The 16,566-nt window shown below is 32.0% G+C and overlaps 1 protein-coding gene across 2 annotated transcripts in view; it reads right to left on the bottom strand.

Annotated features, from left to right (window-relative positions):
• The window catches only part of LOC111633926 (restin homolog), a 101,202-nt gene that overhangs the window by 74,826 nt on the left and 9,810 nt on the right, over nt 1-16,566 (bottom strand). The window contains exon 1 of one of the 2 annotated variants that reach the window (XM_023378582.1): nt 15,907-16,135. The exons of the other annotated variant lie outside the window; for it this stretch is intronic. Within the exon in view, the coding sequence (XP_023234350.1) occupies nt 15,907-15,915 (9 nt within the window). The 5' untranslated portion in view covers nt 15,916-16,135. Of the gene's footprint in view, nt 1-15,906; nt 16,136-16,566 lie in introns of those variants that run through there. 2 annotated transcript variants of the gene reach the window in all.

Below are 16,566 nucleotides of genomic sequence, written 5' to 3'. Positions count from 1 at the left end.
ATAGTTAATTGCACACAATAATTTTCTAGTTGAGATTTTTTTTAAATTTGAAAAATGGTTAATAGTTTTATACATTTTAACAAATAAGTTTAGTTCTTGAAAGTTTTCATCAAAAACTATCATTCTATAACACTCCTTCAACTGCCATATATCATCGGGCTATAATTTGGCAATAATAATTACAGTATAAATTACTAATAAATTTGACCCTAGAGAGAGGTGTTAGGCATCATCTCATAATTAATTTAATAATTATAATTTAATTAAATAATTTTAGATTAGACTGGAAGAAAAGAATCAACCTGGAGTGGGACTCCAACCCGCAACTGTCGCTTACCATGCGATTGCATTACCAGTTACGCTACCTGAACCTCTGGTCCAATCTCCACTTCCAGTATATTTAACATTACAATATAACCCATCGTCAGTTACTACGGCGCCAACTGAGGACGCATTCGGTGCCCTCGTCCTGTAAATTCCCACACAAGGCACTCAGTCAGCCATCACATATCCGGCAATGCATATATAAACATCTTTACTAAACCTGATACATTGCAATAACACTCTTCAACTGCCATATATTGCATGTATATTGCTGTATAATATTATTGCAATGTATTGGGTTCAGTAAAGATGTTTATATTTATATATCATATATATATATATGCCTTGCCAGGTATGCGATGGCCAATTGAGTGCCTTGTGTGGGAGTTTGTGGACGGCAAGTGGTTAATATGATTTTGGAGGTTACAGAATGTATTAAATTACTTTAAAAAATGAAAAATAATTAATTCTATCCCAGGATTTCCCAAGATCCCGAGAAACAGTTCACTTTTATCCCGGAATCCCAGGACAAGCAAAAGACCAGGAAATGAGAAACCCTAGTTACATGCAACTTTGTGATTTTGCAATCACAGACAATTCATTACTGTGACTTTCTAATGAGTGATTTTAATATATGATGTAATCACATGAATTTTTGCTCTCTTATCAGAATATCGTATTCATTTTAATATCAGAAAGGCAACTACTAATGTCTGAAATTAATAATCTGCTTTTGAAAATAAGCATTTGCAAGGAATTGATGTGGCTAACATATCAAGCATTTCTTGGGTCAATAACCACAACTTGTACATGTATTTATTCTTCTACCAGCATAATAAATGATCACATTTTCAAGGCAAAATGTTGGCTTACATATATATATATATATATATATAACATTGAATGACTTTTAGATGGGCACAGCATCCATCCAAAAGGTCCCAGAGAGAATAATGAACATCAAGTGATATCAATTGATAACTGGCAGAAAATGAAATCAATTGACAAAGAATTACATTTCATACATTTTATGTAAATGCAATTAAAATCATTACCAAACAGTTTTTGATTTATTTTAAATATCCATTAAATACTTACAACTTTATGTATAAAAATAGCATTTCTTGTTTAATAAATTAGTATAATTCATGTGTTTATCTGTGTTTAAAATGCAATTTTATAGAGAGTGCAAGTTTAAATCATAATAACAAACTCATCAGACAGCTTTTTCTTTCTCTAACGTCAGCAAGTGCACCTTTAGAAAAGGTGAAAAATCCTTTTATAGACTACATATGCTTGCCATAAAGATTTTTCTAGAAACACCACAGAGATAAGTATAATTTAATTCACTCCCATTTTCTTACATCAATCCACATTTTAATTCATATTATTAGACACTCCTACTTGAACTTCTAGCTGAGAAGTTGTTAAGTTTTCAGTGATTTTCCTCCCTCTATATAATAAGTCTCAGTGAACTGTTTAAAAAGTTCTGTTTAGAAGACAAACAATAAACATTTAAACTCACATCAATGAAGGTCATTAAAACTTTTTCCTATTTAATTTTAGCATTTACTGTTATTTTGGTGGTATTGGAGTATTCAGCTACTTGGTTTATAAACCAGTGCCTAATGCTACGCCAAATGAGTGTCAAGGTATAACTATAGAACAAGTTGTGTCCCGTAATTATAAAGGCAGTCACTTAAAAAGTTTAAAATGAAATTTAAAATTCTTTAAGTAATAAAAATGATTTATTACTTTCATACTCTTTCTGAAAATGGGTATAATGCAAAATTTAAATATGATCATTTGTAAAAACAAAATTTTTATGAATACAGTAGATTTGATATGACCCGAACTCTGTCAAACCATAACACTACCAACTTCATTCTGCCTCTTAAAATACATTTGCTCTTCTCTTCTCAGATCATACCAGTAGTATTGACAGCTATCTGGACCATCCAAATTAAACTTTTTTCATCATTAAATACAACATGTTTCCATCCGGTGGTCCAGTACAGCATTTCTTTGGACTCGTTCAATTTGATAATTTTATGCCTAACAATCAGTGATGGCTGGATCTTTCTCTCCTTATGCTGTAGTCATTTGAGTCTTTAAAATCCACAAAAGGATTGACTTGCTTACAAGAATGTCTAGACGTGATGACAAAGATTTCAAACTTGTACCACTGTTGGAAATTTCCTTAATAATTGCATATTTTTAACTGCATTCTGAGCTCTGAATAGTCACTAAATTTCTTCAGGTGTAATTTTTGATGTTGTGGGTGTTTGGTACAGCTATGTCTATAATATCTGTCATTTTATTGTTTTTGTAAATGAATATGATGTCTGACTATTATGGATTGTTTTGTCTCTGATTATGGCACAGTTGTAGTATATTTTGTGTATTGTTTTCTATAATTGTGCATTTGTATTATGATTAATGGATTTGTAGTAATCTATATTGTGCAAGTTTGTTATTCGGTACTTAGAACTAGGCTTTTGTAAGAAGCAGGAGAGCAGTTTTGTACAAAAGTTTCTCTACACCTACTGAATTTTCCAATTCATTGTAAAACTATTCATACTCATTTTTATTAATCTATTATATATTCTACTGTCAGTTTCTACATTAAAAATGTTCATAGTAAAAACTATGTAGAAGAAACTAACACATCTTTACATCTCGCCATGTCCTAAAAAAATATCTGGCTTGCTTAAAGCTTGTTGTGAAAGTTGAAAAATTTCTCCAGTTTGCAATTCTATCATGTCAATGCTGTTTTTAATGCATCAAATGCTTCATTCCACATAGGTTTAGTGAAGCATTAGATGCATTAAAAGCTTGTGACTCTTACTCATTGATCATGCTTTTCTATTTGTACTGTAGTAAATATAACTTAATACTAGTATTGATAACAAGACAGCTCAATATAAGATCTACAGAAAAATCATTGATAATCATTACTATATAAACTTCAAAACTTCTTAAACTCTCTGACGTTGATTTTGGTTAATCAATTTTTCAGATAATTGATTTTTGAATAATCGATGCTTTACTGTAACTGCTCTTTGCATTCCACGTGATTTCTACAATAGCCTTTTTGTAGTTCTTTGAGTATTATATGATGATATATTTCATTTGTGATGCATGAAACGAGTATTTTGTAGAGCATGTGATTAGTCTGTACTGTTATGGTATCTGGTGTTATCATTTTTTTGGATTCATGATGTTTTTGGCATGTTTTATGGATTGTTGATTACATGTGTAAAATGTTCAGCTAGTTCCTGATGCAGAGCGGTGAATATTGTCTGCACCAAGTATCTTCCAACTGTGTATACTGCATTTTGGATATTGCATTATGGATATTGCATTTGTTTATTTCCACACAGCATAATTGGGGTATTTGTGCATGTTTTCTTCTTCCTCTTTGATCCAATCTTGCTTCATTTTTATGTGATTAGACTAGACCAAAGAGTAGACAATAGTCTGCAAGTTCTTCTTCTGTTAGCATATCATTTACTCATCTACATCTACAATTCTCATTGTTTGTGAATAAATTATTTTATTGTTTTTGCAGCACACAGGTTTAATATCATTTGTCTTTGTGACAGTTTTTGCTTAAGAGTATCAATGTATTTCTGTACAAATATATTATGTTGTGCATATGTATAAGTGATTTAACTTTCCTAAATATTTTCTTAACTTCTTCCATTAATTTTGATGATATGTTATTTTTAGTGTATTGTGTCAGCCTGCTTAGTTGTTGTCTAATGTTATTTTTCTTTTTTAAAAGACAAAAAAGTCTTTTATTTATTGTGTTCTAATCTTCTTTGGCAGACTTACAATTTTTTAGTAATTTGATTATATTTGTTTATGAGTATACTTATAGTCCATAGTATCAACTACTGTGACTGCACCAAAATAAACTAATTTATATATGTCTTTGAGTATTGATTCTAATTGAATATATTTAATATGCACATATTTAGGAAATAGAATTTCTCTACTTGTTTTGATGTGTGTATTTGCAGTTTATTTGTAAGGTGTTGTCATCTATACACTTTTATTGATGCATGGTGTGCTATGTACATTTACATGAATGACTGTTGTTGAGGTATTATCAATGTGTCTGATTTTCTGTCTGATTTGTGTTTGTGTGTATTGATGTATCTGTTCTGCAACTTGTTATTTAATATGTTCAAGCATAGTTTGTAAGATAAGATTTGTATAATTTTTTTCTGTCAATAACCCTTTGCTCTGTAACAGCAAAATGTGAGTAATTTTTTATGAATTTATCACATAATAGATGTCTTTATGCTGTCATCTCTGTTTCCAGTTTTGTGATGGCATAGTTTTGTGAAAAATAAATTTACTCATGTCCTAAGTCCCTTTATCTGTTGGCATGGATTTTGGTTTTGGAGATCAGTGGTTGAATGGCTACAAAACTATTTTGACTAAATTTGTCTATATTGTCCATTGTGTGTGAGTTTGTAAATATGTTTGTGCTCATGATGTAGCCAGAGCCGGCCCTACCACAGGGCGAACAGAGCAGCCGCTCCAGGCGCTAAGTTTTAGGTGGCGCCTCAGTGTTAAAGAAAAGTAAAGGGTATAAATTAGGAGCCACCAAAGGGGCGTCATAATAGGATATCGCTCCATCCTTAAACTTGCCTCGGGCCGGCACTGGATGTAACCATATTTGGGCCAGTGCTGCATTTACCATTGAAGGCCAAAGAAAACTAAGACCGATTTTTGGAACAAGAGCATTTGTTTATCCCACAAATACAGACCTCGTTAACCCAGACAATGTCCGAGGTGGTAGTATACTTAGAACATGTCACAACAATCTTATTTTTTTCCTCCAGTAAAGTAGTTATATATCTAAAACTAAATGTTTATAAATCAGCACTCTAATATGAGAAATAGACACTGTTCAGCAGCTACCAATCTCAATCAAACACTTCTTGTAAGTCATTCTTTGCTTCATTCTTCCTTGTAAATCTTACTAGCATGGCCCTACAAGTTTGAAAGCTTCTATTCTGTCATTGTTGCTCCATGGTTCATTGGAACAACTAAGCTCTCTCACCTCAACAGGATGGTAACTAGTAAGTTATCTATTATTATATATTTTTACAGTCTGTCCAATGAAAGATTAACCTTTCAAAATTGTTTTGGATGAGCAGTTAGTCAGTTAACAGTTAAGACATGGAATAAGTAATTTACCTTTTAATTATTAATTTTTTATTGCTGTGGGCTATAAAAATTAATAATTTTAAAAGTTACAAAAAATACTTTATGATTTACTATATTTTTACTTGCAAGAGTCACTACATTTGGGAAAATGTTCAATAAAAAAATTATGAAAAAATTAATTTATTAATAAAGAAGTTAGGTCAAACTGTGACTCTTCTAGATCCTTACTGCAGCTCCTGTATAACTTATATAAATACAGTTTCAACAGAAAATGCAGCTCTCACCTGATAGGTTATATATGATTTCTGTTGTCACAAGGTTTGGCCAGTCCTGGTATATGCAACAATATAAAGGCTTATGTGTGATCTAGGAAATCGCGTGCCATTATCACCATTATTTTTTTTATGTTCAACTTAAAACCAATTTGATTCATGATAGAAATCTTGGAGTGGAATTTTGTGGTAAGTCAAAAGATGTCTATAAGCCTACATTAAAAAAACTTAACCCTTTCCTGTCACCTGACAGGAGCGGGAATATTCGTGGGTTCTGATTGGTGGTTTTGCCAACAGGGACAGGGAGGGGTCCTGCCCGAAGCAATCGTTAGACATGGGGTCAGAAAACAGACACTTTTGGATTTGCCACTGAGAAGGAAGGTCAAGAGATAGAGACCGAAGGACCGTGTATGAGATAGAGATCAAAAGTGAGAGCCCAGATAGAAAAGGTGTGACAGAAACAAGAAATAATTGAGATATCCGTTCCTGAGAGGTCCCTAGAACTACTGTGGTGTATATTTGTTAACGACTGCCTAGTATTAACCCCGATGCTGACGGATTGGACTTTCACCGTTATTAATCACCCAGCTCAGGACCCCATTATCTAACTACCGGTAGCTTCTTCTTACTATTATTCCTTCTCTATTTCTATTAGTTGTAGTGTTAGGTTAAGGTTAGTTATAATTATTTTATGTAAACAAACTGTATGTAAACAAATGTTTTTCTTGGAAGATCTGGATGAGAGCGGAGACATTGTAATCTTATCTGTGTAATTTCGTCTCTGTAACGGGCGTCAGTTCTCTGTTACATAATTCGGCTAATAAAACTACTTATTCCTCGTGGATTAGTTGTATTATTACGTGTTTTACATTCAAACTTTTACACCATTCTTTATATATGACTGAAAACTTTCAATCTGTTAATAAATGTTCTAATTTTACTGGATTTAAGGTTTTTAGGTATTAATTTTAGTATTTGCATCCAATTTTTGAAGTTTTTCATTTTAAAAATCTTTTAAAAAATTAATACGACATAAGGTCAACATTTTTCTATTTTACTCTTCCATTTATTTTTGATTTTATCTGTTTTATTACCTCAAATGTAATTTAGAAAAACGTTCAAAATGTTTTTAAACTCCTTAATGTAATTTGACGATTGTACTTTAAAACTGTTTAAATCTTTGATTAACGTTCCTCGTGAGTGCTCAAATGTTATTTGATTTTCTTCTAATTTTGTTTAACTTTTTAAAATAAACTGTAATTACTTCAACAAATAAATTTTAATTTTTCTAAAAGCAGTTTATTTTATTTCAGTTACTGGTAATAAAATAAGTAACCCATTATATATTTCGCGCAAATAATGATTTTTAATTTTACAAAAGTATCTGCAGTCATTGAACTCTAAATAGGTTTCCGAAACAATACTTATAATTTAAAAACAGGCTAAATTTAATACATTTATACAGACTATTGAATCATTTTTTTAAATTTCATTTGAAAACTAAATTCATTTCATTTATTCGTAATCAATTTTTTTTATAAATAACCCAAGTATTTTTTTTTTTTATTCTGAACAGAAATTACTCCCATTAACATAATGACATCTTCTGTGTTTAAAATTCTTATTGATTTGTCTAATCTATTAGTATAATGAATCTAATGTGCTTCTATAATAATAAATATATTAATACATAATTTCAATAATTTTACAACAAAAAACAAAATTACCTTAAATGCCGAAAAACCTACAGGTGTTCCAATTAAGACCATCAAACTGCAAAAAACCCGAGATTTGTCTTATAACCGTGTCTGTTTTAATCAGGAGAAAAAGTTCGGTTGCCGAAAGAATAATGCCTAGCAAATAAAATAAACTCGGGTCTGAATTGGAACACCTATAGGTTTTCTGCATTTAGTTTCTAAATAGTTTTATATATAAAATTACTTTAAATTTTTATTAAATATCAAACAAAACAGCAGGATTACTTTATCAAACTATTAAGGCTAAATAATTACTAAGTAATTTGGCAGGAAGTAGGTGGTTAGGCTGCCATCTCTTATTATATTTAATAATTATAAATTAATTCATTAATTAAATTTAATTATAAAACGTTCTGGAAGAAAAGATTGGTCCGGAGCAGAACACAAACCCAAAATTCTTGTTTACTGTACAGACATATTACCAGTTATGCTACTTGGACCTCTGTCCAAGATACTGAGTTTATATAAAACTCTGTACTATGCTGGTTGTATTTATTATATATATGCAAGCGTTAAAGAGTAAGAGAGCCATGGAGGGCATTAGACACTAAGTCACCCATAGTCAATGCTGTGAGTAACCAATACAGTTATATCTAAATTAATTAATTAGTCTGGAAGGAAAGATCAAAGAGATGTCTGGAAAGTGTAACTTGCAATGCATCTAAACAGTAAACAGGAGTTGTGGGTTCAAGTTCTGCTCCAAGCTAATCTTTCCTTCCAAATTATCTAAAATTAAACTAAATTTATTAATTTATAATTATTAAACTTAACAAGAGATGACAATCTAATCACCTACCTCCTGCCAAATCATTCAGTAATTATTTAGCCTCGATAGCCCAATAAAGCTGTTCCTTAGTTAAAATAAATATGTAATCATTTGATAGCAACAATTATATTTTATTGAAAACACTAAAATATATCAATAAGTGACGTAGGAAAGATATGACCAGTGTAGTCCCTGCCATAGATGGCAATTGATCAAAAATACCCAATACTTATCAATATATTTACAGTTAAGCATCTAAAATCCGGACTAATTGGGGACAGACCCATTTGGATTTTCAGTTTGTCCAGGTTTTCAAATATGCGTGTAAATTAGTATCCATTTTTCAACAGTTGAATCTGGATTTTTGACAGTCCAAATTTTTGCTGTTTAGGCTTTCAAGAGGACTTATCACAAACTGTTGATGCAATAGAAGAAATCAGAAATTAATGACACTAATTATTTATTGTAATAACAGTATGCATTTCAGACAGGTTTTGAGGTTTACGATACAACATTATGATTAGTAACTAAAATTAAGTTAAAATCATTTTATGTCATAACATAAACCTCACATATTTTAGACACCTATAACTCACAATTTGTAATAAGAGGGACAGACCAACTGTTTGAAATGTATACCATTGTTTATCCATCTCTGTGTTATTTCTACTGTATCAATAGTGTGTGGTAAGTCTTCCTGAGAACCAAAACTTATACTCACATATTCAGTTATTGTTTATCATTACTATAATCAGCAGTGCTCGCAGACTATAAAAAAAGGAGACACAAGCTATAAAAAAAAGGCATTATACACCAGTGGTGCACACAGGGGCCCTGGCACCTGCCAAAAATAAAAGAAACAGTAGTAACTTTTCCAAAATACCTTTTAACTTAAAATTCATTTTTTATTTATATTGTGTCATGTGTCCTATTGCTATACTAATTACAAATTAGCATTCACATAAAGGTGGGAATTTTATCGAATTCACATTAAAAATTTTTTTATCCGTTCAACTCGGCTCTCTGGAGATTAAATCTCGAGTGCACCACCCTTATACATTACACAAGAAGCTTCAAACTACGATTCAACATTGATCCAATGTTCGGTGCTCCCACAAGGCAGCACCAGTTGCAATCAGGCTAACCTGGCCTTGAAAACAAAGAACGACGCTTGTTTTCAAGGCTAAGTTTTGGTCAACGTACAGTCAAATTACACGAGACAATGGGCAAATATTGCTCATTAGTTTCTTTTATATTTGCAGGCTAGAAGTCACTATTTTCTGTTGTTTATCAATAATGAAATTTAGGACCCCACTGGGGATTACGAAAACGGCATTGCAGATAAAAAGGGGGCATACGTCCCAACGTATGGGCACCTCTGATTATAATATATATATAAAATATGAATAAACTTTTTACTATTCACCATAGGTGCCAAATTTTTTTACTATATCACTAATTTAAATTATATATTGTGCTACAAACTGTACATATTCTAACATAAGAATTGTAGTAATATGTTTCAAATACTTTAAATAATAAACATTTAAACAAATTGAATACAAAAGAATAAAATACAGGAATCTTGAATACAAGTAACAAAATTTATATACATGTACAGTACTTAAACAACCACATTATCCAAACCCCAGGAAAATGATGATGAATAAAAAAGTAATTTGTCAGTGAACTATTTTAAATGAATACAAGTAAAACTGGCACTGTAATGTAGAGGACCATGACCTAACTAAAAAAAAAAAAAAAAACATTCATCTCAAATACACCTAAATGAGGTTCCTGAAATGTGGTATTCACACTCAACGGATTGCTAAAAACCAGAAATGCAACCGGATCATTATAATGCCTACAAGCCTATTAGTCAAGTCCTTATCTACGGAATTTTTATTCGAGTAAATGTCGAAAACATCGAATATTAATTTAACAATCTTTTTTTTTTAGCCATTTACCAGGCTAAATACAGTCGACCCCCTATAACACTGTTGATTTTTCCGTTTTATATGAATTCCATGTTGTACGAGTCACTTAAATTTTACAAATACTGTACGTGTGCCGTTCTGTGCCCGGCTCACGTATTTGTAAAATCTAAGTGACTCGTACAACATGGAATTCATATAAAACGGAATTATCAACAGTGTTATAGGGGGGTCGACTGTAATCTTAATAAACGCCTTTGTAAACCTAGAGTGAAACACAACACGGCGATGAGACTTTTAAAAAAATAATAATACAGTACTGTAATAATCGCTGAACTAAAAATACATCTGACGTTCCTTAACTTTTAATTGGTAAAAGTTTTAAATAATTTTTGTGAAAATAAATAAGACGACCGCACGAAAATTTGCAGCACTTTATTTAAATGTCATACTTGTTTTAAATATAGCAAAAATTTCTCTCTGGTGTTTATCGTACGAATCGATTTTTTCAATCGTCGACACTCGGCGACATACCACAACTGGAGAACCCAATAAACGATTTTCACACTAACAACACGGTAATATAACCTAACGCAATTTCATTATAAAAAAAATAATAATAATAATAAAATAACTTAATTAAGTACGAGCGAAACCATTCAGGACCTAATCGAGTTCGATTTTATATTAAAAAAAACCCCCCATTAAATATCATTTCTGGGTCCCTCACCGAAGTCAGGAAGACGACTGTTATCGACTTTATAATTTTTTTTTTTATCTGTCTAGTTACATTATTTATTGCTACATGGCAGCATCTTCTTCCCACACAGCAGCTGTTATTAGGATTTTTAACTCTTCTCACAGTATAATGACACCGTGGTTTAACGAATGCGACATTTTTTTTTTATTGTTTTGACTTCATCCATCTATAAATCTGCCAAAGTATCGAACAGGTGGTTAGAAGATGTGTATAGATTAACGTAGAGAAATCCGTACTGTGAGATGACAGTGATGTATAGATCGGGTAACGAGTACATATCCTTTATTGAATAATGATTATATAATAAAAAAAATGGCCGATACAATCAGTTTAGCTATTAAAAACATTACATATTACGCATCTTCGATTAATTCCGTAGAGTTTTATATGGATTATTTTGTCACACTTCGAGAGAATGAGAAAAACAAAAGACTATTGTGTACGTCCACTGACCTATCATCACTATTTAACTCGAACCACCCACCCATACTATTCAACCTCTTTATGAAAACACTCATTTCCGCTATTCCATGATATCATCATTATAATTCTAACTCTCCGAGTGGTAAAAATAGATCCCAGTTAGAGGCTAAAACCATTCTAATTTGCATACGATTATTTTTTTCCCCCTGTGCGCGCGATCGAAATATTTATTACTCGTCCCCATTTTTTAACGAAATCTAGGTTCCACTTAACGTTATCCCGGAGATATATCTCGAAACTGGTACTGATTCGCAGCACACAAAAGGAGCTTCAAGGTTATATATATAAACTAACTGGACAATAAGCACGAAATTTCCTAGTACCAGGTTTTTCACACGGCGAAAAATAGGGGAAAAAAATTACTCATTTTCTAAATAAATATTTCGGGTACTGGAAAGCCATTCATATAAACACAAAGATGGAAGAAGGAAAAAAAAAAAAGTAGCGAGTGTTTTCGCATCGTCGATTATCGAATAGTGTTTCACACGTCACAAATGTACGCAGATAATCAAATGTAATACAGGTGGCTTCTACAAATAAATCGCCCATTCGTAACTTTTTAAACACTTAAAAATACAGTAAACCCTCGATATAGCAGAAACCATTCTGGGAGGCTGCATTAAAGAGTCAATGTACTGTACAGTACATTGTATTAACGAGGTTGCGGCCGAAGTTTTCATCTTTAAAACGTGAACGTCGAGTGCCGCTCTTGTAAGCGGCGCTCGACGTTCGACGTTCACGTTTTAAAGATTAAAACTTCGGCCGCAACCTCGCTTATATTATTATTTTATTTATACTTATACTTCATAATAACATTTTAAATTCGTTAATATATAAAAGTGTGTAATACGCACTCGATTTAACGAATTCCCGGCGATAGCGCACATGCCCTTTCCCCCAATTATTCCGTTAAACCGAAGGTTTACTGCACTTCGCAACAATAAGATAATGATGCCGCTCATTTTCTCAATAAGGCCCAATTAAATTTCGTAAGACATTCGGCGGAGTCACGTAAAAAAACCTTGCGGATATGATCGGAAAATCTCTATTTTATTTTTAAAAATTGTAAATTTATTTTAGTATATTTGTAGACGATGGCAATCAACCTCTCTGGGAATCCGGGACGGGTCAAAAAACCCAAGAAATTTTTCGGGGTTTGGCCAGAGGCGAGACTCGATATATAGGGACGGGCCTTGTCTGTCGGCATCCGTTGTGGGCCTGTCCGAACCCGTAATGGGCTTGCTAAACAAAGCGGTGAGAGTTAAATTTAAGAAGTATATTTGGAAGTAGGCCTAATTAAGATATAAAATTAAGGAATAATGTAAAGTGTATCCATTTGGTTTACTTTATTTGTTTACAGCAACGAGATGCAACACGTGGGCGATGCAAATCCGGGAGGACTTCTACGGAAACTAGTCCTTATTTAGGTTTTAAGTGTTACAAACGTGAAGAGAACCCGAAAAATTCCACGTGGTGAGGTGCGAATCCACGACCAGTGTTCGGTGGTTTTTATCCACTCGGCCACTGATGAATAAAACCACCGAACATAAAAAAATTAAGCTTGAAACAGTGTAAAAATATTAACAGCATAAGACATTTCATTATGTATGGTTCATAAACGAGTTTCTTTATTCGTGTTATGTATAAATAGCTTTCAATTTTTAAATGCAGAACAATGGCATCATTCTTACAATTTACAAAAGCGCGTTTTTTTTCCAATGGCAATTAATCTTGGTTGATTTCTTACACGATTTTTACACTTACACAAGCTTAAATATTACAATTTGAAGTTTTTTTAAATTACATTTCTTATAATTCTTACTTAAAATAATTATTTTTTCTTGCCGAATTACCTAATAATTCCATTTTATTCACACTTCTATTGTTATTTATAATGAAATTTTCGTAACAGTAGAAGCAGTGTTCTGTTAAATCAACACAAGCATTTTTTGGGGAGGTTTAAGATTGATTCATAATTCGATTAAATATTAACTGTACAGTACATACATATTACACGTATAATATGTATATGTTAATTAATATACAGGACTGTCCATAGGAAAGGGAAGTCGGCGATTTTTCCGATCCAGAGAAAATTCAGGGGTCCATACAGGTTTTTATAGATTAATATTGTTTTTACTAATAAAAATAAAATATTTAAGACTGTCTTTAATTAATACACATTCTATATATTTCATAAAAACTGGCAAAATAGGCTGGCGAGGCGAAGAGGTGAACTGTCTACACACGGCCCTTGGCAGCCTTGTTAATATATTGATACATGTATAAGGAAATATTATGTTTGTATTAAGTCAATTGATTTAAATTTCAAATACAAGCCATAATCCAAAGTAATTTTCACAAATTATTACCGAATAATGTGAAATATTTAAGTTATAAGTTACCAGGTGAGGCTTCTCAACAAATTTTTTCTTCCTAAAATCCTGGCTATTTTCTATGCCAAAGTCTCACCTGCTTCCGGTTGGGAAGAGGACGACAAACATTAAAATAAAATTAAAAATTCACCCGAAATATTCTATAGAGCGATTAATATATAAACTGTGAGTGTAAATTAATTATTAGAATTAATATAGAGGAAAAAAAATATATTCAAGATATATTATTATTATTATAATTTAGCATAGATAAGAAGAAAGATCCTTTGTTAAAGATAGAAAAAAACTCATTTTTAACTTTTTATTTTCGTGTAGATAATGGTATTCGAAGAGAATGCACATGATGAAACAATCGTCCGTTAAGGGGGGCAGTAATCACGAAGACCTACATGGCTAGCGATGTGTATTATCGGATAAGCCATAGCATTGTATTATTCTAATAACTCAATCTTCATACAGAAACTCAATTTGCACGATCTACTAAATTTCAACGTCAGAAACTGAATTAATTCTTCAATCGCAACACCGGGCATTTTCTATAGATGATAAAAATTCTACTGTATTTAAAGGTCTACAATTATAATTCATTCCCGAAATTCGTACAGTACATCCTAAAGAGCGCCGTTCAAGGGCACATCCTACGCCGTTACGTAATACAGAGGTGTGGAGGAAGTGATCGGGCCAAAATATATATATATATATATATTCTTTTGACATGCCGGAACCGATCCCGGCTATCAACAAAAATAGCATTATTGCAGTTGATAATTGTGCGCCCATATACAGCTATGAATCGTCCTTGAATGTAGGATGTTACGTTCTCAACAGCCTCTTATTTCCTGTTAAAAATGATCATCCGCCGGTTTAAAAACTGCGATTTATATTCATTATAAACTGGTGTAATTCCCGCTGCTAAAACGTACCCATCAGTGAGATAAGTGCGCTCTTTATCGCATAGGATACGATTTAATTCTTTTACGGATGCACAAACCGAAAATATAGTTTTAATTCTACACGCCATATAAAAATATCCGTGTATTTTTTTTTTCTCTAGCATTCATTAATTTACATCCTGCAGTGATAAAAAAAAAAACGATACAAGTATCAGCCGAGCATACATAACAAGTTATCCTTTTACTCTATCTGCACGAACGGTAGAGCATTGTGAAGAATATATTTCCTCGTAACCGACATAAACTACTTAATACATTAATAAAAACACATCTGTATTCGGTTAATTTATTTTGGAAGATGATAATACGTATTATGAGAGTAACTTCGCCGTTAACTATCGTTTCCTCCTTTGTATTTCGACAATTTAACTGTCGTAAAACCATCATAAGCGGCTATATAGGTGTTTGTATATAATAGAGAGGTTGCGGCCGAAGTTTTCATCTGTAAAACGTGAACGTCGAACGTCGAGCGCCGCTCGACGTTCGACGTTCACGTTTTACAGATGAAAACTTCGGCCGCAACTATTCTAATGTATACATACATACACAAGATTTGTACACGTTAAACCACACATACTGTACACAGTACAAGTGCGTACAGTATAGGCTATATATGTGATTACTGTATTTTTTTCTTAATTTGTTTATAAAAGAGAGGTTACTGATCATCATCTTTACTCAATTACTGTTACATCTACGTAATAAGGAAATTATTATTGATATAAACAAGTATTACTTGTTAGTAACAGAAAAAAAAAAAAACAATACTGTAAGCATTCAGTACACAGTAACAATGAGTAAACACTTATCTAAATTTGTTTTTAGTGTAGTACAAATAGATTTAAGCCGATGATGACGGAGCCCGGGATCATCATCATCATCATCATCATCCTCGATAACGCGCTAAACATCTCGCGCGCACGAGACAATTCGTACTTTTAAAACACGTAAATCGATAATCGGCGGCGCGTATTCGTTTGTTTCGTTCATTCCAAATCAAAATAATTAAATCGCGAGACAATTTTAGCCATTTTTTTTTTCTTTTCTTTCTTTTTATAATAAAATTACTCGACCTACCTGTTCCATCTTTGTCAACTTAAGCAAACATTCCAACAAATATTATTATTATTATTATTATTATTAATTTCTGTTTTTTAGGAGGGTTAACGAACTCTATAACTAGTTAAATACATTCTAAACACGTTAATAATTATTTGACTTAAGAGAACGTTTCTATCAAACATCTCTCAGCGACATCCATGTTGTTTATCGACCGTCGCCTTCGCAACCACCGGCCGTAGCGGCGACACGTCCGCACTCGACCGCTACTCGCCACCTCATTGGTTAATATTACTCATTTTAAAATAATAAGCGTAATTTTTAAATTAAAAATATTATCGACTATCGAATAATTAAACGTAAAAATATTTTAATTATTTTAATACAGTTACGTCATTCTAATACGTAATAACGCGTTAAATTACGTACGATAGTCTCGACATTTTTTTTCTCTCTCTCTCTTTCTACAATGGGAAAATTATTTAAAATTTAAAAAAATGTATCGGTATATTTTTAAATTAAATTAAAATCGGTTCTAAAATTAAATATTTAATTTTTTATTCGTAAATTAAATATTAAATCGTAATATATATATATTTTTAATTATAAAATATTACAGACGAGAATATGTTAAAGTTTTTAAATTCCCGACGAAAATTCTCCATTTTTTTTTTTTTT

This window comes from Centruroides sculpturatus, unplaced genomic scaffold (assembly GCF_000671375.1).
Source record: "Centruroides sculpturatus isolate CEXI.00-Female unplaced genomic scaffold, Cexi_2.0 scaffold903, whole genome shotgun sequence".
Taxonomy (NCBI): domain Eukaryota; kingdom Metazoa; phylum Arthropoda; class Arachnida; order Scorpiones; family Buthidae; genus Centruroides; species Centruroides sculpturatus.
Note: the sequence above shows the minus strand (reverse complement) of the source record. Positions and strands in the feature narration are given on the sequence as shown.